The sequence below is a fragment of the Cloeon dipterum genome, chromosome 4, assembly GCF_949628265.1.
Source record: "Cloeon dipterum chromosome 4, ieCloDipt1.1, whole genome shotgun sequence".
NCBI lineage: Eukaryota > Metazoa > Arthropoda > Insecta > Ephemeroptera > Baetidae > Cloeon > Cloeon dipterum.
In genome coordinates this window covers 29,607,826-29,632,982 of record NC_088789.1, presented here as the reverse complement: position 1 = coordinate 29,632,982, position 25,157 = coordinate 29,607,826, and the positions used below count along the sequence as shown (strand labels likewise).

At 37.0% G+C, this 25,157-nt stretch overlaps 1 protein-coding gene and 1 long non-coding RNA gene across 2 annotated transcripts; both read right to left on the bottom strand.

The window, feature by feature from the left end:
* Positions 1–10,308: 10,308 nt before the first annotated feature.
* Positions 10,309–12,487, bottom strand: LOC135942175 (receptor-type tyrosine-protein phosphatase T-like). The gene is made up of 11 exons (XM_065488165.1): positions 12,458–12,487; positions 12,240–12,404; positions 12,055–12,189; positions 11,863–12,003; positions 11,636–11,760; positions 11,443–11,578; positions 11,292–11,393; positions 10,965–11,088; positions 10,690–10,898; positions 10,521–10,634; positions 10,309–10,461 (listed from the first exon to the last, which is right to left on the bottom strand). Exons 1-11 carry the CDS (start codon positions 12,485–12,487, stop codon positions 10,309–10,311), a joined length of 1,434 nt encoding a protein of 477 aa, XP_065344237.1.
* Positions 12,488–14,233: 1,746 nt separating this feature from the next.
* On the bottom strand, positions 14,234–14,755 carry LOC135944113 (uncharacterized). Its single transcript, XR_010575280.1, has 3 exons — positions 14,521–14,755; positions 14,358–14,462; positions 14,234–14,299 (listed from the first exon to the last, which is right to left on the bottom strand). It is a non-coding gene; the product is annotated as an uncharacterized LOC135944113 (long non-coding RNA).
* Positions 14,756–25,157: the final 10,402 nt, after the last annotated feature.

Genomic DNA, 25,157 nt, shown 5'->3' with positions numbered 1-25,157 from the left:
GGCTTGAGCAAATTCAGAACGAGCCATCTTCCCATGGAGGATTTATACATCTCTGTCTTCCACTCCTCCTCAAACTCCTGATTTTATTAAAATTAATTCAAAAACTGTAAAAATGAAAAAATATACCTCTTGGTACTGAACTTGAATATCATGAATTCCAGCGACACTTTTCAGACTCTGATCCATGTCCAGTTCGATTTTCCTGGCCCAGATTTTATTTACGACAGGAACAAATTTTCGGAAATCTATATATTTTATTTTAAAACTTATTAATTAAAATCCCATCTATTCAATAACCCACAAGTAATAACTCACTGCTTTGATCAGGTGTCATGCACGAATATCTGACTTTGATTTTGTGGTCAGCCTCGTCGAACAGGATGACGTCATACATCTTCCCGGCCGTACAGTTGCCGAAATAATTTATAAAGTCGAACCCTTGCACGTTTGCACTAAAAAGAGTTTTCTTCGACTCGACCACTTTCAAAACTCTGGGCTCGCATATTTTCTTTCTGTGTGCAAAACTTGCGTTTGAGCTGATGACCACTGTGAGCTGATCCTCGAATGAGATTTGCACAACTGACTCATCTTTGAAAGGATAAAATTAAAAAAAATTATTGAATTAAATTATTGAACTCTCACTAATTGGCAAGCAGACGTTTTTCATCTGGTGATCTGAAATTTATTTTGTGACAAAATCAAAAAACCATTAAAATATTTTTAAAATTACCTTCGAGCAAAAACTTATTTTCAGCAGTGCACACCAGTCTGGCTTCAACCAGGTTTTGGTAAATGTCCGACACGGACACGATAAAATAGGTGCCGTTTCTACAGGACGTCAGGTTCTTTTGATATTCCTCTTGGTCGTGAATATGGATTGTGGAATTGATTGGCAGCTCGCCTGGAGACACCTCGGACACATTAAAATATGTGGGTTTACAGTATTTTTTGTCCACGTCTGAAACGGACACTGTCGCTGCTGATGCCGTTGCGTCAATGGCAATTTTTAGAATTGATCCATCTGTTGAAGCATCATTAGTATTTTTTAGGCTTCAAATAGAAAAACGTACCGATGGGTGTACAAGTTGAAGTAATCACCTCTTCAACAGTTATCAAATTTCGCCGTTGCATTTTCGAGTTCACCGTGAAAGTGATCACGTACTCCGTATTGGCCTCTAGATCCTCCAGTTTAAATATTCTCCCGTCTGACTCGAAGTATGTTTTACTCTCCCACTCTTTAAGTTTTTCCTGTGAATTAGAATAACATTCTGAACGTCTGAATGTAATTATGAGATATACCATTCTATATAGCACTTCGACGTGATCAAAGTCCGAAACATTTTGAAGACTTCTTTTCATATTCAAGTTGATGCTGTTTGGCGACGCCTTTTGCACAAAAGGCTTTACCTTCCAGATTTCTAATGAATTCAATAAAATTAAACGGTAAATCCTTTTAAGATCATTTTCCATACTAGTACTGCAAGAAGGAAATCCGGTCGTTGAGTTTGAGCAACCCTCCAGGCAATGTCCGTTTTCCAAATCGAATTTGTCGTTGAGGCATTTACCCACGACGTATTTTTCTGAGCAATCCACGCCAAAAGTGTTTTCACCACAAGCTTCAAGTGAATTAATTATAAATTTTACTGTTGAATGATTATTTTCAAGGCTCACGTGTTTTGCAGTGTTCTCCAGTAAACCCGAGAAAGCAAAAGCAACCTGTTGAGCTGCAAACGTTCATTCCAGAACAATTGCTCACGTTGTTTATTCGCTCGCAAATCTTCCTTTTGTTTGCCACTGAAATTCATTGTTTTAATTCTAGCCTACGAAAACCTATGAATTCCTGACATCTTGAAGTATCCCGTTATTGTGAATAAGCGGTAGTGGAATCAAACAATAATCAAACCTAATTTGGTGAATTTCTCCTCTTCTACTGCATCTTCAACCGCAGGTGGCGCCAAATGGGTTGATAAGGAGTGGCACCGCTCCATGCCAAGACGAGTTATCTCAACATCCAAGTCGCCTTTTTAATTTTGAGAGTTTCAAGACAATTATTAATTTAGATAATGTAAAATCCTACCTCCCGGACAGAACTTGATTCCGCCAATTTCCATGTCTTGCGGTCCGACAGTCAACCTGATCGTCCCTTTTCCTACAAAGCGTCTTTTCAGACTATCAAACCGAACCACGTGCCAGGTGTCGACCTTCTTCGAAGGGTGGCCTTCGGTGAAATTCAAATATTCGCCTTTTTCAGTCACAAATGTGACGTTTAACGCGATTTCCGAGTTTTCCAAGGGGCGCCTCAAAAGGTAAACAACGTCGACGCAGAAGACTGACTCTTTCGGAAACTCGATTTCTCTCTCCATCCTCGCATTAGATCTCTCGGGGACCAGCAAACTGTCTAAAATTTTGTTTTTTTAGCTCATTTGATGCAACGATTTTGAAATCTTGGAAAAAATCAACCGTTTCAATTTTACAGCCTTATACATACAATATCTATTTCAGTAAATTGTAAACTTACACTTATGCATCTTGATCGTCGCTGGTCCGTGAAAAACAATAGAAGGAAGTGAAATCTTAAAGCTATTAGATAATTTAGAAATAAAATAATTATTGCTTTCGTGCTGAAACATGTTACCTCATGTAGGTATCTCTTAAATGGACTGGAACTAATATCACACCGCTGTCGAAAGAAAATATATTTTCCAACGGGTTTTTGGGTGAGAACCTCACTGACAACAGATCCCATCGCTCTCCTCCACTATTTGAACCTATGGCCTGATAATTAAAAATTAATCTAATATTCCAGGCCTACAATAAAATTTATGTATATATCTGAAAACCAATGACTCACCAGAATCTTGGTTTGGCCAATAGGGTGTTGGTAAGTCATAAAATCATAGCTTGAGTTTGTCAGGATCGAGAAATGTGCGTGCATCGTCTCGTCCATCTTGACACCATCCATATAAAATTTATCATTTTTAGGATATCGGAAACCGGAGGGGAAATCTAGAAAAAAATCATAAAATTGATATGAGAATTAAGTGATTCACCATCAGGATTGGCTCAAATTTATTTTGATTGCTATATGTAATTTCTCAAATTAAATTCAAAACAAATGGGTTCGTAATATGCCGTTGTAATAAACAATTTATAACATAATTCAAGTTCTGGCTCAATAAAATAAATTAAATTGCACTCTGAGCTTAATTGTGAGATTGTGGTTTTGGGCATCTCAAATAAAATGAGAATTCTGATTTTGAACAATTCTTTCCCCGCGGATATTCGATAAAATTCCGAATTTTTTGGACTAACAATCAGTCAATATCCGGAATAAATTTGTGCCAATTATGGACAAACAGTTTTTATTTACCGTGCCAACGAAAGTCGGTGACTGCCGGATACTTTTCGTATTCGTTTCGTTTCATCCTGAGATTTTCCGTGCGCCACTGATCGCAGCCGCCGGATTTGACCAAATTGCAGTCATAGACGCGCATTGCGTTCGCATTGCCGTCCAAGTCGAAGGTGTCCACCTGGGAGAAAGCGACCCCTATTAAAAAATATAATTTATACATAGAATCAGGAAATTTCGTCGATCATTTAAAGGAAAAATGGAATTTTAAATACTTCTTTCCCACGGATTTGTGACAAATGCGACCGCGTGTTGGCGGTCATCGGTAACGCAGCCTCTGATTTCTTTCCCGGTCCCAATGCTGACCAAGTAACCGCGAGAAAAGCTGCACTCTTCAGGGAAAAAATTTAAAACTTAATTTTAAATAACCACGAGCTGAAACAATATACTCACTGTAAAGAAGGAAAATGAGAACGGTCCACTTCACCATGATGGCGCGGTTAATTTTAAATGCTCTGAAATTAAAATCTGACCTAAAATACACACAACTTTCAAATGAGTTTCAAGCGAAGGTAATTTTTGTAATTCACCTAATGTAAAGAGGTTTTAAATTAATTCCTGTTAGCTGATCGCAATAGGACTGTGAAATCTAGACGGTCGGTTGTTTTTTTTTCAAGATCAATTGGAATTTAAACACGTAGAAAACTGCAAAAAGCGTCCTAAGCTATCTAAATTTTCCACAAAAACGGGAGTTTTTTGCTTTACACGATCAATTTTTCCACGTTTTTGCTATTTATTGGATTTTGTTCTGTCCAATAAATTTTTATTATTTATAGTGGGGCACAATTTATTCCCAAAAGATGAAAATTACCCTTCGTTTCATATATCAATTCAAACGGTAACTAGACAAATAAATACATGAATACATTGTCTTACTTTTCGATTTAAAATATCCTCTTTAGCATTTAGGGTGCCTTTTATTTATAGAAAAATCAAAAACAATCTTGTTATTTAAACAAAATGGAAGGTTATTAAAAAAAATCTAAATTTTAACTTAAAATATTTTTCAATTAAATAAAATAAATAATAAATTTTAATTATAAATACAAAATAGAAAAAAAATAAATTGATAAAATATAAAAATAATTTAGATTTAAACATTAATTATTAATAATTTTGTTATTTACTACTAACAAAATTAACTGTTTTTTAAATAGAGAAATATCTTACCTTATGACTCCTATTGTGTTGTGCCTCTTTATCCAAACAAACCAAAAATCAAACTGAGTTGCCAGCAGAGCCGGCTTCTCGCTATTACGCAATGACAATAAAATCACGTGTGGCCCTCTTGACCAACTTTCCTGAGGGAAACCTAGAGAGTTCATAAGCTGGAATATCGATCAGTCAGTTGCCATAAAAAGACGGAACATCTTGCGTCACGCGGCGGTTCATTATTCATTGCGCAAAGAGAGGCATCAAAATAGTCACGTTTCATCAAGCTTCATTGCTCAATTATTGTGCAACAATTCTGTTTTGTCTCATTTATTACAGTGGTTTTCGGACCCTGCACTGTGTATTTAATTCGAATGTCGTGAGATTTCATTCAAATAGTGAAAAAGTCGAGCAATAAAAATTAATTAAAATGTGAACTTCTAAACGACTTCATATTCATTTAAGAAAAAATTTTATCATTTTAAACATTGTGAGATACTCCCGAGGTCCTCTTATTAAAGCAACTAAAATTAATTTAATGCAATGAGAGTGCGTTTTACACGATGTCTGATGCCTGTTGCTGGGCTTCACTGCGGCCCATGAGTGACAGTAGCGCCCAAGCACCGACTCACAGCAGAGAGATTCCGGCTCTGCTTTCTGCTGGGTGCCAATTTGGACCAGATTTCTCCAACTGGCCACGTTTCCGCTGCCGAGCGCAAAGTTCAGAGGCGTCATTTGGTTTGCGTTCGAAACGTTCACGTAAATTCCGCACTGATTTAAAACACGCACCAATTCGTTTTCTTTTGTTCCTGGCGGCGTAGAGCAGGGCCGTGTTTTTGTTATTTTCTTTCAATGAGAGCACGTTGACGCTTAAATTCTTGATCAGCCACTCGCTCATTTCCGGCAGCGAGGTGAAGTGGTCTTTGATAATTTAATAATTGATATGGAACATTATTCCTTTTTAATCGAATTCAAAGCAGAAATCCAAGATGTGGTGCTGACCACCGCATTTTTCATCAGCCTACACATAAAAATGGAAAGATATGCAACCCGCGAAGAAAGCCTACTCAGCGGCACAACTTCTACTTTTTTATGTCAGCACTGCATCTGACGCACTTTAATTGGAGAAAGAAGCTGTTGGACCGCTTTCCGTTCGTAGATAAAAAGCGGACGGATGACACGGTTGCTCTGCTCTTTTTCGCTCTCCACTGAACGCTACTGCGTCTCGCTACTAACTCCGCCTGCTAATTGACCAGGCGCCGGAAAGCCGGACTAAAACACTCTTTGAATAAAAATTAGCATTTACAGTAACGCCGCCGTGACGCTGGGGCAGAGAGCGGCTAAATAATAAGAAAAAATGGGAAAAGCATATCGTTTTTCAAAAAAAATTATTCTCGAGGCAAAGATATCGGCGTCATTGTGGCCTTTTTGTGTGGAGCATTTTCAGCTTGGGAATGGAAAAATTCCTTAAACTAATTAAGAAAATTCCTGAAATTCCTTTTAATAAGAATTTACTCGGCGTGCCATAGATTTTATTATTTAGGAAACCCAGAAAATCCCAATTAAAAATTTTCATTCTTATTTGATTCATCAAATCAATATTTCTCACTAAATTTGAAATCTTTGTTGGGAAATCCATCACTGTGGAATAAAAAAAAATTGGCGCCAAAGGTCACTCGACTATATAAAATCTGAAATACCCCAATTAAAATTTATTTTTAGCTCAATATGAAATTTCGCTTTGTAATTTATTAGCCCGTGAAAAAATTGGAAACAGTTTAATTATTTTTAAGACTGAGGTAAAAACAAATAAATCGTATATTTTGCAACGGTCCCTAATTTAAAGAATACCACGCAAACTAGAATTTTCACTTTTGTCCTTAGAGTGGCGCTTCGATCGCCCTGCATCACCTGCAACCTTCCATTTGTCATTCAGGTTCAGGTAATCTATCCGAAATGTCGATTGAAAAGGCGCTGTGCTTCATCTGCGAGTGTCCAACCGCGGACGGCGCCATCCTCGCCGTCCACGTGGACAAGGAGAAAGTGCAGGAGTGGCTTCTCAACGTCTGTGGCCACGAGTTGGCCGAGGAAATCGAGGACGATGACCTGATTTGCTACTTTTGCCTTTGGCACGCCGAGTGAGTTCTTAATCGGAATTGATCAGTTGCATAAACCTTTAGTTATTGAAGCCGCCAACAGATGGCGCAACCACAGACTTTCTAAAAAAATTGTTTTAATCGGATTTAAGGCATTTTCGTTGCGATTTCAGACTCAATCTAGCTATTTTGCTTTTTTTAATTAATTTGCTTTTTTTTGACGTGCTGAAAAACAAAATCGGTTCGGCCATTCGCCGTAGAAACGTTGGAAATTTTTTTTTTAACTCAAAAAATAGTTTTTCACTATTCTACGGCGATTGGCTGAACCGATTTTGGTTTTCAGCACGTCAAAAATTAGCAAATTAATTGAAGAATGCACAGTAGCTGGATTGAGTCTGAAATCGCAGCAGAAGTGCCTTAAAATCGAAAGTCTACGGTGGTGCCATCTGTTGGCGGCTTCAAACACTTAGGGTTTATGCAACTGGTGAATTCACTGAATTTTCTTTTTCAAATGGGGAATTTCCCTTGTTTAGGTTTCAATGGAAAATCGACGAGATGGCGGATGAGAATTTGGTTTGGTGGAATTTGGATTTGGACGATGAAGCCAATGAGCTGCGGAAATATTACTTTGGTACACGTGATATTTATTTTTTAATATTTTTCTAGTAAAAATGTGTTTCAGAGGGAAGTCTTGAGCAATGTTGGGTGCCGTTGGAAGAGATCGATTTGCCCGAAAACGAAGAAGATGAAATCGAAGAGGACGGGGAAGAATCGGAATTTGAGACACGATCAGTCATTTGCTCACAAAAGAAAAAATGCATCTACTGTGGTAAACTATATTCACAATCGTACGTTTTGTCACAGCATGTAAAGAAAACACACAAAAATGCTATCAGGTGTGAAAACCATAAATGTGCCACATATTTTCACACAATCGAGGAAAGGAAAAAACACAATGAAGAATTGCATGAAACGCCGAAAGAACAGAAAATATTCAAATGCGAATTTTGTAACAAGGAATTCATTGGAAATGTAAATTTCAACCATCATGTTCGTAATGTCCATCGTGAATTTCCAGTCAAGTGCAATTTTCATGGCTGCGTCTCGTTTTTCAAAACTCAAATTGAAATGAGGGCTCACTTTGACTCTCTTCACGATGGTACCAAAATGATTGATTGTGAATATTGCCATTTCAAAACAAGAAATAAATCTAATCTACAAAAACATGTTGCCAGAAAACACAGAACGGAAAAGCCATTCAAGTGTGACAAATGCGGTGCAATGTTCTCAACGAAGGGTATTTTGGCAAATCATATGAACTTTAAGCATGTATTCAAACGCTGCAAATTTTGCGCATTAGACGTTCCTGTCCGTTATTACAATAGACACATTAAAAAGTTGTCCTGCGATCGCTGCAAAAACGAGTTCCATTGTTCAAGTTTGTATCAATCACACCTGAAAAAGTGCAGGGAAACTTTGTTGAAATGTTCCAAGTGTCCAAAGAGCTTTCAAAAGCCTTATTTGCTTGTTTACCACATGAAAAGAAAACATGGAAATCGAGAATGGCGTTGCTTGAAGCACAAAGCTCTCGGACTCAAATGTGAACCCTGCAAACGGTACTACAAAAGTGCGAAACTTTTGAAACTGCATTTAAACAGGATGCACAACCAAGCCAAATTGAAGCACTGTGCCCACTGCCCAAAGAGTTTCTTCTTAAATTCTCATTTGAAAAACCACCTCGCAGTGAAACACAATTTGCTAGCATTTCAATTTGAATGTGACGAGTGCAAAAAACAATTCATTTCCAAATCTTTTCTCCACAAGCATGTGATGTCAACTCATTTAAAGGTCAAGGTGTACAAAAATTGTAAAGTATGTGGAAAAGCAATGTTAAACTTTTATTTGAAACACCACTTGCTAATTATCCATGGTGTTCAGTGAATTCTTCCTTCATTTACATGATTCCTGAAATTTTTTTCTCTGGAAGAAAAATATTTACTGCTCCATGATTTAACTCTTTAAATTGTTCCCTATGTACATAGCATATTGATTAATAAAAATAATATGGTGTTATGGTAATTAATTTGTATTATTTCAATTTATGTTACCTAATATCGGAAATGCACAAATTATATTGAATGTCAAGAATACCAGAAGACGTTCGTTTCATCGTGTTTCCTATTGCTGTTCGCTTGCAGTCGCTGCGTTTTTTTTGCCAATTGATCACGGCTCAAGGGCCATTCTGCGCACGTATTTGCCGCGCCAAAATTAATGCAAGCATTTTTTTTACTCGCGTCACTCGCCGCCTGTATATTTATTTTAATATTATTCAATTCACAAACAATTTGCAACGTAAAATTTTTAAAATGACTAAATTTGATTAATTTTGTGGGACGTTAACTTTCTGCCTATTAAGGGTTCGAAAAAAGAGGCGCATTGCCAATATAATTTATTTTAATGAATTTTACACCAAAATCGCAATAAGTTACTTCGTCATAAACTTTGCACTATTTCTTACTTGCGAAACGCCCTTCACGTGGCTGCAGCGTGCGCCGGCGAGAAAATGTGCACGTGTTTGGTGCGGGCGTGCGTCAGCGCCGAGAGCTCGGACTCGACGCCAGAATACATTGCAACAAACTCACAAATTTAATGCGCTTCGGTCCGAAAGCCCGAGATGATTTGCCACGGCGCTGATATTATTTTTAGTTTGCATAGGGAAAAAGGGTGCAAACCGTGCAAACGCTCTTCACCTCGCGGAAGCCAACGCCGATCTTAATATGTGCCAGTGGCTTTGCAATGCCCAATTTAATCCGCAATCCTTGAGCGAGGAATGCACAATTCCGTTCTACATTTCGTCGCCTGCAACGAAGAGCACGGACAAAGCCTCGCCAGCTTTTTTGATTCCAAGAGTGTGGACATCAATGGTCAGAACAAGAATATGAAGACGCCTCTGGACGCTGCTCTGTGCGAAGAAAACATCAAAGTCGCCGCAGAGCTGCTTAAATTCAGCGCTGATTGAACTGTCAAAATTGATAATGACAATGTCCTGCACTTTTGCGTCCGCAGAAATAAACTTGTTAAGAAAAATGCTCACGTACACACTTGAAAATTTTATTTTAATTAGAACTAAGATGGAGTTTAACAAAGTTCAAAACTGTTAGAACATGCATGGTTAAATAAATGGTGTTAGTTTCACAACAGAGCGCTAGCTGTTAATTCTTGTTACCAACAACGAAAATAAATTTCGTCTATTGATACTGTTAGTATCATCAAAGTAAATTAGTATTGTGGAGTAAAAGCCAGTAATAATATTTAAGACCATATTAATTTCTATCCTTATTTGAAGTTTTTGTAAGTTTCGAAGGAGCTCAAATAGAATTTGGCAGCTTTGTAGAGAAGACCAAACTGCATCTGAAAGAAATTCAATTAATTTTTAAATAAATACCGTAAGAAAATTCGCACTTCTGAAGAAATGAACGCCGGTTTTGCCTTTCTCAGGGTTCGCACGGCCAGACCGACGTCAACCTTTTGTTCCATCTTGATTTTTTCGATTACAAAGCCAATTGCGAGGAAGAGGCCGCTGGCTGTCACTCCATCGCTGTGATTTGGGTGGTTAAAATTCATGAAACAACTCATAGAATAATAAAAATCTCACTGGCAGGCAATCGTAACGATGTCATTTCCACCAGAGATTTTTAAATCTTCCCAGAGTTCAATGACCGATTCCAAGTTTGGTGGAGCGTCTGCGTCTGATTTCCAACCAAGTAAGGCGAATTTCACACTTACTTTCTTGCAGACTCCACGCTAAAATTAAAATAAGCACTTTATTTCAGCCAAATTGAAAAACAAAATAGATATTTTACAGCATTCAGTGTGATTTCATGGCTCTTCACGTATTTTTCTTCGTCGATGTCATCCAAAACGACTTCAATTTCATCGAAGTCGAGCTTGCGTTTTTTTGTGGGAAGGAAAACCCCCTGTGTATATTTGGAGAAAATTAAATTTGAATTATAAATAAATAGCTAAACATACGTAAGAATTGTGCGACTCATTGAGGACGATGATTTGCTTGACGTTGAACTGGTCAATCATCCTCCAAAAATCCCAGACGGTGTTTTTCATGGGCACTTGGGTAACAATGAACTGCTTTGCCCGCTTGTATCCGTCGACGAAAACGGCGTTTATGAAATTCATCGTCGTGACATCTCCGTAGGGGAAGAGCGAAACAATGGCGCTCGATGCTGAAGAAAGAAAAAACACGTGTTAAGGATTAAAATGAAAATACATAAATTATTTTGTATTTTTACTTGAAATATAATCAGGGTATCTGCACTTAATGGCTTCAATCTCAGCCGGTTTGTCAGCCCTTTGGAAGTCTTTGTTGCAAATTTCAGTGAGTAAATCAAAATTCTCGTTGATCTTCTTGTTGCTCTTTGACTTCATGTAAAGCGAGAGTTACAAATTTCAGCACTTATGTTACATAATTTGCTCGTTATTTTACACACGTAAAAATTAATTTTATTTTAGGACAAACCTTGAATTAAAATTAATATTTTGTTGCTGCTGTTTCAATCAAAAAATAATAAAACAGCTTATTCCATTAAAAATAATAGACTGCAAAAAGCTTCAGTTACCGTAAGGTGTTTGTATTCGGCAGAAAAATTATCGCAGTTGATTTCAAACTTTGGGTTCAAAATGCTTTCCAAGAGAACCAGGTGCACAAATTCGAATTGTTCCTGTGGATATATGGATTTATTTTTGCTTCGTATGATCAATGAATTTTACCAGGGCGTCAACCAGACTGGCTCTCTGTTTCCTCATCTGCGAGAAAAAGCTGACGACATCGAGTTGACCGCGCGAACGAACCATTTTAAGGCATGCGTCAATCAAAATCACAGTGCCAGTTCTTCCGACTCCAGCACTACAAAATTCAAAGCAGGAAATATATTTCAATTTGTTTAGTTTTAAAGGAACTAACCTGCAGTGCACCAATATCGGGGCCAATTCGTTGCGGTGAGTTATTTTTTCCATGAAAATGGCTATCGACTGCGGATAGAGTGGTTCTCCGTGATTGGGCCAATTTGTGTAGTGCAGTTGCTGTACCTGTGATGTGATATTAAAAATACATTTGAAGAAATACCGGCTAGTATTTTTATGTGACAATATGGATAACATATATATAGAATAGGGGGAAAAATATTTTACGATTTTCTTCGTTTTTTCCCGAATAACTAATAGATCTCTTGAAACATAATCGGCGTTGATCTTCTCTCTCATATTGCGGACAGTCAAACGGCCAAATTTGCTTTCCTGGTCGGCGTCGGGCCAGTATTTTTCGCATTTAACCTTGACCAAAAATTTTAAATAATCAAATTATTAAGGATTTAATATTTTTACTTTTCCATCCTCAGTAAGATTTGTAAGCATCACGATCAAGGACACTTTTTCCTGCCACACCATTCTCCAAAAGTCATCAACGGTGCTCGCCATTGGTCCTTGACTCGCAATGTACGCCTTTGGACGTTCGTATCCCTTTTTATTTAAATTAAAAAAGGTAACTTTTTGGGCAAGTAAAATAATACGTCAACGTAGTTGGCATTGATGTAGTCAGAGTTTTCGTCGCCAGGAAGAAGATCCAGCTTCACTCGGGAAGAGTCATACGCGGCCAAATCATTGTATCGATTCTTTTTCGTATTTTCTGGTTTGGTTCCAACTTCCCACGGTTGCGTTTGCCCCCGCGGGAATTTCTAAAATTAAGGAAATATACTGCTTTTCCTAAAATCAAACTGTTTTATTTTACCTTAAATTGATCTTGGAGGAAATTGTTCATAAAGGCTGACTGCAAGTATTGTTCGACCTGCAACGCATCGAAAGGAACATCGTAAATTGGTTCGTCACCACGATTTTCTTCAACCGCTGGAATTATTTCAGCGGTGCAAGTTTCAGATGCATTTGTAAATTGTACTGTGGCTTCTTGAAAGGTTTGTTGGCGTTTTCTGCGTTTCTTGAAATAAATCCAAGCCCCGATTAAAGCGAGAAGTACAAAATTCAGTGGCATTAGGATGAGGGTTACGGTCAGAACGTTGCTCTGTTTGTTTGCTTCATGTATGCAAGTAAACATTAGCTTTTTAATTATTTTAATTAAAAATTGCTCTCACCCGTTGCACTTTGACAATTTAGGCAATTGTAGTTCTTGTAGAGAGTAAAATCCATAAAATTTAGCGAAATTTTGTATTCTCCGCATATACAGTCGACGACAGATTTTTCCAAATCGATCCCTTTCAGGGTCTCATCCATAATTTTGCTATCGTTCCCTATGTAGGTAACAATCAGGGAATCCGGTGTGCACAGTTCCTCTTTTACCACATCATTGACGTTTAAGCAGATAGAAAACGTAGAAATGTTGACCTCTCGAACATTTAAACTTGATTGATCTGTTATTTTTAAAAAAAAAAAATAATTAGTTTTTCAGATATATAGGGTTTAAATTTGTCTTTCCAATGGGCCTGCATTTCGTTGTGAAATTCAAGGCATCTCCAGGATAGAAATTTTCAGGGTCGTTTATCGTATCATTTTCAAAGAGGGCGAACCTAACGTTGTAGCCGGTTTTCGGCTTCAGATGCGAGAGGATATACTCTTCCTGCTGGCCGTTTAGAATATATCCTTCGCCTGTACTTTTCCACTGATCTGCAGAGCTCTATTATTTTATTTTTTAAATTAGTTTTGAATTCAAATATGCTATAATCTCACTTCTTTGTATTCGATCCAAATTTGATGGATATTTTTCTTTCCTTTTAAACCAGTTGTCAGGTCCAGAGTAATTTCTTCAAAGCTAATATTTTTATAGTGAGGAGTAACTGTTGGTATTTCTGAAAAGCGAATTTATCCATCAGAAAATTCATAAATTCGATAATAAATTAATACTTTTGAAACACTCGGGGAAAATGTATCCTTCTGCACAGCCCAACCGACAGCTTCCATTTTGGGGAAAGTGTTTGTCGTCCTGGCAGGTTCGATTAGAGATTTCAGAGCAGTTTCGACCAAATCTCTTTCCAGTGCATTCTAAAAAATTGGTCAAAATCTGTGCCATTTTTTTCTTTTTACTTATTTTTTTCATACATCAATTACTTTTTATTTAAATCAAAAGCGGTTTTATATAAAAGAAAAGGATAATATTATTATGTTTCTTTGTTAGTAGCTCTATGCAATTTATTACTTTCCAAACATCCAGGGTACAGGTATCCAGAGACGCAGCCCTCTATACATGTTCCATCTATTTTAGAGATTTTTCCATTGAAACAGAATCGGGAAGAAGTCTCAGAGCAGTTTTTGCCATTTCTCCAAGTGCAGCCTGCGATTATTCCAAAGGAACTTATAGACATTTTTACACTGGAATCGATATTCTATTTGTGCAATTATAATATTTAATACAAACAGAATTAATCCATATTAAAAAAATGAAGTCCAAAAAAAGACTAAAAATTGGAATATCGTCTATGTAGATTATTTGTTTGGTGGTTTCCCCACTTACTTTCACAGCTAGGTCCTCCAAATCCAGCAAAGCACGAGCAATGGTTATTCATTCCTTTACACAGTTTTGAACCTCCTTTTAATAATTTGCTCTCACTCAGTTCATAGAGAACTATTAACAAAAGAAATTCATACAGTACACACTGCAAAACTTCATAAAAAACAATTACGTTCATTGAAATGTTCGTCAGGTATCGCTTTATCATCTCTTGCCTTTTTCTCCAATGAATGGCAACTTGTCGGATTTCCAAATTTAGGTTTAAAAACCCATTCCCCTATTTCAAAGAATGAATTATATTTCATGATTAATTAATCTAATTAATAGCCTAATACCTTCCTTGCAGAATCTTACTCCTCCAATCACAACCGATTTAACGTGCGCAGTCAAGGTCAGTTTCCAGTAATGTCCTAGTTTTATATTGCGTGATCTGAATCTCGCTGTGGTCCATTCAAAAGAATCCTTGGATGCAACCGATTCTTTGTATTTCGATGCCCCTCTTTCATTTTTCAGCTCCAATGAGAACAGATCTGCGTTTCCGTGGGACTTTTTATCCGATAGATAGACGACATCGACGCAAAAGGCGTTGGATGATTCATGCAGTATTAATTCCATCAAACTAGTTGAGGTCAAAGATCGAAGAACTTGGTCTGCAAACAAAATTACTCCTGATAAAATTTATATTTTTATTTAATTACATACACTCGTGTAGCTTGAAGAGACTATTTCCGTTGGTTCTAAAGGAAACGTAATATTCGGTTTTGTTCAACTCTCTGCCAGAAAAAAATTTAATAATTAATACGGTCAATATATATATTTGTTTGAAAATAATTTTAACAGTCCAATTAGTTTGGCCTTTTCTAAGTAAGGAGTTTGTCACCTTTCTAAACCACATACCTTTTGGGTCGGAAATCAATTTTTGCTATGTCATTAACTGTTAGTCTATCGTTTTCATCTTCATCGGTAGTATTAAAAGTTACAGAAAGCGTGGCGTGCGCCCATTTCATCCCACCGCTGAGAAGTGCATTTCCCTGTAAAATAGAGCGTAATTTCATCGCATTAAATATAACGCGTATAGTGAAGTCTAACCCATTTAGTTTGGTACTCGCTCACACAAGTCGGAAACTGTCCTTTCTGGAAATTCGTGCAGAATCTCAAAACAGATTTATGGTATTCATTCCACCCATCGAGAACAGCGCTAAATCCTTCATCCAAGTTTGGGTCCTTTGTGAAAAGGAATTGCGCAGAGTCGGTGGCCAGAATCGAAAAATGCATACTCAAATCCTTGTGGTTTGTGAAATTGATTTTTTTATTAAATCTTTCCTTTGCAATGAAAACTGGCAGGTCTGAAATTCAAAAATAATTTTTAGGGAATAATAATAATTAAAATGTGTGAATAAATTTTCTACCATTCCATCTGTAGTCAGTGACCATTGGGAAATCGTAAAAAGTGTTGGGCATTTTTTCCCATCCTTTCTGATTCCACGACTCGCAGCCTTTTTCTGCCGCCAAATTGCAATCGTATTGGGAAAGAGGGATAGCATTTCCGTGCAAATCCTCAGCTTGCACTTCCACGATATCTGCGCAAGAGTATGATTAGGAGACGTTGTCTGAAAGAATCTTCCAGAACATAAAAAATTAATAATATTATATAATTGTTACAATCAATTAAAGTATTAAAAGAGCAAGAAATGTTAAGTGCATATTTCCATAGATGAAAATTGTTTAAAAAAACCATTTATTGCATACATCAATGATTATTTTTTACCAGCACCCTGTTTCGAGTTTGATCTGAACCTTTTCACAGCAGACGGAGAGTATTTCCTGAATTTTAAATTAAAATGAACATGGAAGGGATTATATTAATCTCAATTATCGATATTAAAAAATTCGCGAATCACACATATGTTTTTATTTCTTATTTTTTATAGCCATAACTTACCCGTCATGATTTTTGACGTGTCTTGTACAAAAGCAATTGTGGGACTGTCTGAGACGCAAGCCACCAGTTCATCTCCATGTCTTACTTCAAACAAATTTTCGTTCGTGCCGTGGTAGTCTAGAACTGTACAAAAGTGTAATATTAAATTGAAAAATAGCGATAAATTCTCTCCACCAAATAAGAGTATTAAACAGAAACAAAAACCTGTTTTACACCGCGGAGGAAGAAATCCTACATCAGCGCACTCATTCAAGCAATTTCCATCGACGTGATTCACTTTTCTCTCAGAACAACGATTTTTGGAAGTTTCGGCACAGTTTATTCCAAACTTGAGCCCCTGGCAAGCTGAAAATTAATTTTCTTCATTCACATTTTGTTCCCATCAGTGATCAGTTTTCTTCAGTTAGCTCAAGTATCACAAGAAAAGTATGCCACGTATTTCATGTCCTTAAATATTGAAGAAATCGACCCATGATTTCATTTCTTTTTTATAAAAATTTATTCTTTTGCTACTCGTTCAAAAGTTTTAATTCGTTAATATCTTAAATATTTCACTATTTGCGATTTGCTCATGCAATAACTGTAATTGTAGGCATGAAAATGCCGCATTTTAAAACATTCCATAACTTACAGGTGCAGTTAGCTCCTTGATATCCAGCAAAGCACGTATAACCATTTTGAGTGTAGTACAATTTGTATCCTTCGCAATTTTCTCCAAATACCTTGCATTCACCGAGATGATACGGAACTGTAATTAAAAATTATCAAACGATTAACAATTTGTAGAAGGTTTGGAATTGTAAATAACATACGTTGATGGTAATAATTTTTGTCTGCAGTCTGGTTTTTCGTTCGTTGCACTAATGGATAGCAGTCAGTCGCATTGACCATTTTAGTCCTAGTGACCAAGTCTCCTGTGACGAAATAATGATTACAAATAATCTCAAACACTCTGGAAACTCACCTTCTTTGCAGAATTTCACGCCTCCAATGATAAGTGATTTATCATAGGCAGTTAATTTGATTTTCCAACCCTTTTTCGGTGTGATACCCTTTTCTCCAAATCTCGCTGTGCTCCATTTCCTGTTTTTATCCACTGATTTGACTGATTTATCAAATTTCTTGGACCCTGATGCGTCCACGACTCTAACTGAGAATAATGTGTCGCCAGCATTAACGTATTTGCTTGTTAAAAAAACGACGTCTACGCAAAAAGAGCTGGTTGAATCTTCCTTCAGTTGCACTTCCATCGAACTTGAAACTGTGCTTGGTCGAATAATGGAATCTGAAAGTTTTTCCAAGCTAAAGCATATTTTATGTATGTAATATATACATAAGACTCCTTAAGTTTGTTTGAGTGCAATAATGGCAATAATGCACCTACAACCTAGCCACTGACTAGCATTGTTGAGCGCATAATTATGCTATATGCGTGAACTTGCAATGCAAGAATTTGTTAGAAGTTTTGAGGCCGATTGCGGGCTATTATTCGCACCTAATCCGACTCTCTTGCATTGCAATGAATAATATTTCTGATTTTGGAGGGTTGCTTTCGGCAGTCCAGCTCTTTATTTGCTGGTTTGCACCTTTGTGAATGAATTTAACAGGACGAATTTCCTCGCGTTTAATTATAAAAATAATGATCCAGTGCGGAAGCAGGAACATGAGCTGGTCCATTTCTGGACTGACAATTATTTTTTGGGACACAAAGTGGTTGCAAGTTAATCGCTTTCAAGGGGTCGGCCATCTCGAAAGAGATGAGAACCGAAAATAAATGTCAAAAATTTCAGTGGAGATTATTGGTACCAAAATTTTTGGTAATCAACCTCACAATTAACACTTATTTCATTAAAGTTATTAGAAAATCTCTTATAAAACTTGCACCAAAATGTGGTCCAGTGATTTTTAATAATTATATTCACAGCAAGCAATTTCATGGGTTTCAAGACTTAATTTGAAAGAAAAATAACTATTTACTCACATAAATGAACTTTGAAAAGGCCTCTTTTGCTATTCGTACTCCTAATTGAAACGTAATAATCGTTGTTCCCTAGTCTGGCGCTGCAAAAATTGAAAACTTAATGAGAAGTTGAAGAGTGTTAGATTCCGTTGCATAATATAAAACCAAATGTTATTGTTGAATAATGAGCTCATTAAATAGAAATAGGAAGTACAAAATGTTAGTATGAAAAGTTATATGTAAAAAAACAGAAAATACATCAACATATTTGGAAACATTTAAATGCGTAGTGTGCCTCTTGGAATAGTTTTTATCATTTTCTTGGATATTTTTACTATTAAAACGTATTCTTAAGATCATAAAAGCATAATAAATTTAAATTTATTATTCTTGGCTAAGGATTAAAGAAAAAGATCAAATAATTACAAGTTCACAAAGAATTGATCGATTGTCTTTAGAAGGATAAAAAGAAAATTATTCAAACCTTGCTGATGAAACCTTGATACTAATTTGTTGTCTTAAGAACGGAAAATCGATTTCATTGGGTTGGTTGAATTGTATTTCTAGTGTGGCATGTGCCCATTTTCCCCCTGCGCGGAGAACAGGATAGTTCTGTAAAAATTGTGCATCACCGTCAAATTATTATTTTGTTTGATGAAAATACCAACCCTTTTTTCCTTCAGGTTTCCCTCACATGATGCATAAAATTGTCCATTAATTTTTGTGCAATATCTGAGTACAGATTTATGCTCTGATTCCCATCCATCAATAACAGCGTTGAGTCCGCTGTCTAAAGTTGGATCATTCGTGACAAGGAATTGCGCCGAGTCGTGTGTCAGAATCGAAAAATGCATTTTGAAATTATGGTTTTTTTTGTATCTTGATTTTTCGCTTGAATACTTCCATCGTAAAGAAAACCGGCAAGTCTAAAATTAACGGGTTGAAATCCTTATATACCTGAAATAAGATTTATTTACCATTCCAGCGGTAATCGGTTACCATTGGGTATTGGTCGATCGAGTCCTGTATGTTTGATTCCTTGATCCATTCCTTGAGGTTCCACTTTTTGCAGCCTTCTTTTTGCACCAAGTTGCAATCGTGATCGACAAGTGGAATATTATTGCCACTTAAATCCACGACATCAACTGTTGTGTCATCTATTACATATGTAGTGGTTTTGAAAAGTAGCTACACCTGCTTCTACTCTCCAGTGAAAATTTTAATAATTAAATTTCAATTCAGCGTGCTGCCCAAGGATATATTTTTAAAGTGGGCATTTGCATGCAGCTGCAAAAAATAAATAATATTCGCAAAAATGACAGTCTAATTGTGGGGAATTGACTTTGGGGTGACTTCAGATTAAGTCAGACGTAGTTTTTGTGACTTTGAGGACTCCAAATCAGTTATTGTAAAATACAACCGTAAAATAAAGCTGTTTTCTGCCCTATGTTGGATCATATAAATCTCTACAATAATGCTTTGCCGGTGTCAGGCCAGGAGTCAATTAGGTGCCGACAGCTTCCCTTTTGATTTTCGGATCACTGATTTCGGCGGTGCCGATGCGGACACTATGCGTACGATATTCCCTTTTATCAGCCTTCTTGCTAATGCCGAAAATCATTTATTTCGTACGCGTGAGGCGCGAGGTCTTTTTATTTCTATGGTGATTGTTGGATAGATCGCGCCTAGAGGAATTGAAATCATTGAAAAACCATAATTTTGTTCGAAACTTAACAAAGATTGAAATTATTTGTATGTTAAGTGTCCCCCTTTTCTTGTTAGAGGTAGATGACGCAGTGGCCAGTTACAGTAAACGATAACCGAGTATAGATTTGCTTGCGGAAGTAAATAGTGCAAGCGTTAAAATTTAAAATAGATTTGGAGTATGACGAATACATACTATAACGCCGATAAAAACCATGAAATTAAACGTTTTCTCTACCGCCTGCAATTTAAGAGCCTGTTATTGCACATTTTCGCTGGACTGCAACTAAATGGTAGTCACGAAACAGCGTTGTACTGCATGCATAACGATTTATGGATTTTGCTCAGAATAATTATTATTGGTTCCTTCTATACTTAATGTTATTATCGAAGTATCAAACACATTATTCGTAATAAGTAGGGCTGTGAATTTTAGACGATTGACTGTTTCCTCTAAGCTTCAAACCAAAGCAGTCTATGCATCAAATGAGCATACACATTTTATTTTCAACTGACTCTTATAATAATCAGATCAGTATTCGAGAACCGTCTGAGGAGCTCACATAAATTTATGTAAATTTATATGCACAAAAAAAAACTTAGAAATCGATGAACAATTACGCTTACCGTTTTCGACCTGGAAATCCTTCACGAACGCAACTGGTGTTTCGTCTGAGACGCAAGCAGTCACAAAACCTCCTTTCCGAATGGGGAACGCATATCCATCCGTACTTTTGAACTCTGGTAAATTTGAAAATTCTTGAAATCAATTTAACTAATTCAGGTCACGACCCACCTTTTGCTAAAAGCAAAAGAAATAGCGGGACGGCGAGCCGCCCCAACATTTTAGATCCCTCTCAGTCGCGAGTGAGTCCTAAACTGCAACAAACTAAAAAGGAACAGAATGATTCAATCCTTTATCGTGTGTGTTGTGTCAGCGATAAGAATTGGAATGGTAGAAATAGAAAACACTAATCAGGTTTACAAAAATTAGTCACGAACTATTTCAGAAAGCATGACTGTTCAATAAATTTTCCCTTATGTTTAATTCTAAAATCTCCAAATTTTGTCCGTTCGTTCAATCTGTACATTTTGGGAAATAATCTGAAAAAAGGTAAGCATGTCCTTTTTCAAGACCTCATCGCAAAAGGCTGGACGAAGCTTCGCAAACCTAGGTCGTCTGACTCGCCACAAGTTGAGTAAAAGGAACATATTTTAACACCGAAAAATTAAACAAAAAATCGAAATAAATTATAAAATGTTATACCGGGCAAGAATCAAGACCGTGTTCGGTAAATATTCGTTAACCGCATCATTACAATTAGAAAAACACGCATTTTGGATCAAACGGAAACATATAATAGGATGAAACGTCAGGATATTATTTTATTACACTTATTATACTCATAATGGGACTGCTCAACTCATCAATGGATTTATTTAATGCAACATATATTTAATAAACACAAAATTCAGTAGTTTCCGGACGCTGCAAGAAAGGACCACGTGCACTGTGTCTTTAATTAAAATGCCCTGACATTTCATTCAAAGTTGGAATTCAGAACAACGATGAGCATCGAACAATACAAATGAAATAATTTTTCTTACAAATTAATATATCTCACGCAAATGCAAATTCTGTGCATTTTAGGCCCAAATGATTACGAACGCGGACAAATTGCGACGCAAATCAAACACGCCTTATCAGGCGCATTGGTCGTACGCGGCATAAAATTGGCGCTGAACCCTTTTATCGCGCTTGTGCTCTACATAAATCGATAAAAGGGGAAGAAAGCCTACTCAGCGGCACAGCGTCTACTTTTGTGACGCGCTTTAATTGGAGAAAGAAGCTGTGAATGGACCGCTCATCTCCGTTCCTCTGCCGCTTCGTAGATAAAAAGCGGGCGGATGGCACGGCTGCTCTGCTCTTTATCGCTTTCCTCCAAGTGCCGAGTCTCGCTCCTAACGCTCCCTGCTGATTGATAACCCAACTTAACAAGAGCACTCTTTAAAATAAAAATTAGCATTTACAGTAATGCCACCGTGACGCTGGAGCAGAGTGAGGCTAAATTGATGGATTGGCCAACAAAGATTTAAAATTTGATGAGAATTATACTAATTTGATGAACCAGATAAGAATGAAAAATAATAAGTGGGATTATCTGGGTTTCAAATAAGAAAATCTAAGGCACGCCGAGTAAATTCTTATTAAAAGGAATTCAAGGATTTTCTCTTTTAATTTAAGGAATTCATCAATTCCTAAGCTGAAAATGCCCCCGATGTACCACACAAAGAGGCCACAATGACGCCGACATTTGTCGGAGAAATAAATAAATTAATTTTGAAAATTGATACACTTCTGCCATTTTTTCTTATTATTTATGTGCTTAAATAAACTTCAAATTGGCGGCAAAGGTCACTCGCACATAAATTCTGAAATACGAACTAAAATTTAATTTTAGCTCAATATGAATTCGTTTTGTACTTTTTTTAGCCTGTGGAAAAATTGAATTATTGTAACATAACAGGTGAATTAATATTTTAGAGTGAGGTAGAAACAAATAAATCATATTTCCTGCAACGGCCTCTAGTTTAAAGTATACCACGCCAACTAGAATTTTAATCTTTGTCCTTTGAGTGGCGCTTCGATCGCCCTGCATCACCTGCAACCTTTCATTTGTCATTCAGGTTCAGGTGGTCTGTCTGAGATGTCGATTCAAAAGACGCTGTGCTTGATCTGCGAGCGTCCGACGGCGGATGGCGCTGTCCTCGCTGTCCACGTGGACAAGGAGAAACTGCAGGAGTGGTTCCTCAACGTCTGCGGAGAAGAGTTGGCCGAGGAAATAGAGGACGACGACCTGATTTGCTACTTTTGTCTCTGGCACGCCGAGTGAGCTCTTAAAAGAAATTCAAGGAATATTTTTCTTTATTGAGGAATTTCCTCTCAGGTTTCTCTGGAAATTCAATGGAATGGCAGACGAGTCTTTGGTTTGGTGGAATTTGGATTTCGACGATGCAGCAAGGGAGCTGCGGAAACATTACTTTGGTAAAGAGTTGACATTTATTTATTAATTTTTTCCTGATAACTGTCTTTTAAGAGGGAAATATTGAGCAATGCTGGGTGCAATTGGAAGATGTCGATTTACCCGAAAGTGAAGAAGATGAAATCGAAGAGGATGGGAAAGAATTGGAATCTGAGACACAATCCGTTATTTGTTCACAAAAGAAAAAATGTCTCTACTGTGGTAAACTATATAAATTTTCGAGGGATTTGACAAAGCATGTAAAGAAATCACACAAAAATGCTATCAAATGTGGAAAACATCAATGTGCCACTTATTTTCACACAATCGAGGAAAGAGAAAAACACAATGAAGAAGTGCATGATAAACCAAGAGAACTGAAAATATTCAAATGCGAATTTTGTAGCAAGGAATTCAGTGGAAATGGTAATATCACCACTCATGTTCGTAAGGTGCATCGTGAATTTGCATTCAAGTGCGCTTTTATAGGCTGCGTATCGTTTTTCAAAACCAAAATTGAAATGAGGATGCACTTTGACTCTGTTCATAAAACTGATGGAGCTAAAATGATTGATTGTGAATATTGCGAGTACAAAACAAAATATAGTAATGATCTAAAAAGACATGTTGCCAGAAAACACAGAACAGAAATGCCATTTAAGTGTGACGAATGCGGTGCAATGTTCTCAACAAAGGAGACTTTGGCAAGGCATATTAGTTCAAAGCATGTATTCAAACGTTGCAAAATTTGTAAATCACAAGTTTCTGTCCGTTATTCTATTCAACACATGAGAAAACTGTCCTGCGATCGCTGTAAAAACGAGTTTCAATGTTCAGGTTTGTACCAATCGCACCTGAAAAAGTGCAGAGAAACTTTGTTCAAATGTTCCAAGTGTCCAAAGAGCTTTCAAAAGCCATATTTGCTTGTGTACCACATGAAAAGACAACATGGGAATCGCGATTGGCGTGGTTTGGAGCACAAAGCTCTCGGATTCAAGTGTGAACCCTGCAAAAGGTACTACAAAAGTGCGAGTGTCTTGAAACAGCATTCTTACAGGATGCACAACCAAGCCAAATTGAAGCATTGTGCCCACTGCCCAAAAGGTTTCTGCTCATTTTCCCATTTGAAAAACCATCTCGCGGAGAAACACAATTTGTTAGAATTGAAAGTGGAATGTGATGAGTGCAAAAAACAATTCATTTCCAAACCTTTTCTCCGCAAGCATCTAAAGTCAACTCATTTAAAGGTCAAGGTGCTCGAAAATTGCAAAGTATGTGGAAAATCAATGTTCAATTATTGCGTAAAAAACCACTTGCTCTTTATCCATGGTGTTCAGTGAATGGTTCCTTTATATACATGTTTTCTGAGTGTCTCTGTAAGAAGAAATAAATATTTCGCTGTGATTCATATCCTTGAATTGTTCGCTATGTAGCATATCGATTAATAAAGTTACGGTGCAATGGTAATCAATTTACATTATTTAAATTTATGTTCCCTAATATCAAAAAAGGATACTACAAAATTCTACATTTTTATGAGATTCTAAAATATTTTCAACATGAAAATTTTGAAATTGCTTTCTTCTCGATTTGATTATTACTTTTGGACATCAACTCGTTAACTTTATGTCCATCAAGAGTTCGAAACAAGACGCTCATTGTCAAATATAATGCATTTAAAAGAATTTTGCACCAATATTGCAATAAGTTACTTCGTCATAAACCTTTGTATTTCTTCCACTGGAATTCGCCGCTATTTTAATCACCTTTGAATTCATATGATGCCCTGGCCAAAGGTATAAGAGATTTTGAAACACTTAAAATCACTAATTTACGTAATTTACTATTAGAAAAAAAGGAAACTTGTCTTTTTTGACTCATTCTACAATCTAAATTGTCGGAAATTTTGGGGCTATTTATTTGTTGCATTTTCCTCGGCAAGATGCGCTGCATCGATTGGGATTCTGCTGGCTTTTGCCGGCCCACCATTTACCGGCCGGCGTTTCCGCTGCTCTCTGCGGCTCTCGGCGTGTCGTCATTTCCCGTCCGTTGCCGCCGCCGCGAATGCCACAGAACTTACAAAGAGCATTGTGCACTCGCCCCCGATAACGAGCTACCCTCCACACTCTACTCTTTTTTATTTTGCTGTTTCCGCGTGTGTGTTTACTGCATTTTTGCAGCAAGAGGATATTATCTGCTCTGCCTGCGAATTCCAGCACTTGGCACGTTTTAATCCAAATTTGCAAATGGTCTGGATTTTTGCACACGGCGGTGTATAAATTTGGTTAGATGAAAAAAATATGTGGAATCTGGAGTCGCTTGACGTCACTGCAGTTATTTTTC

Excerpts from the sequence above, each read along its gene's own strand:
- LOC135942175 (XM_065488165.1), bottom strand. The coding sequence starts at position 12,487 with ATGAACAATTTCCTCCAAGATCAATTTAAG. Across the intron at positions 12,004-12,054 it reads ATCTTACTGAGGATGGAAAA|GTTAAATGCGAAAAATACTG; the intron begins GTAAAAATATTA and ends TTTTTGGTCAAG. Across the intron at positions 10,462-10,520 it reads ATGAAATCACACTGAATGCT|CGTGGAGTCTGCAAGAAAGT; the intron begins GTAAAATATCTA and ends TTTTAATTTTAG.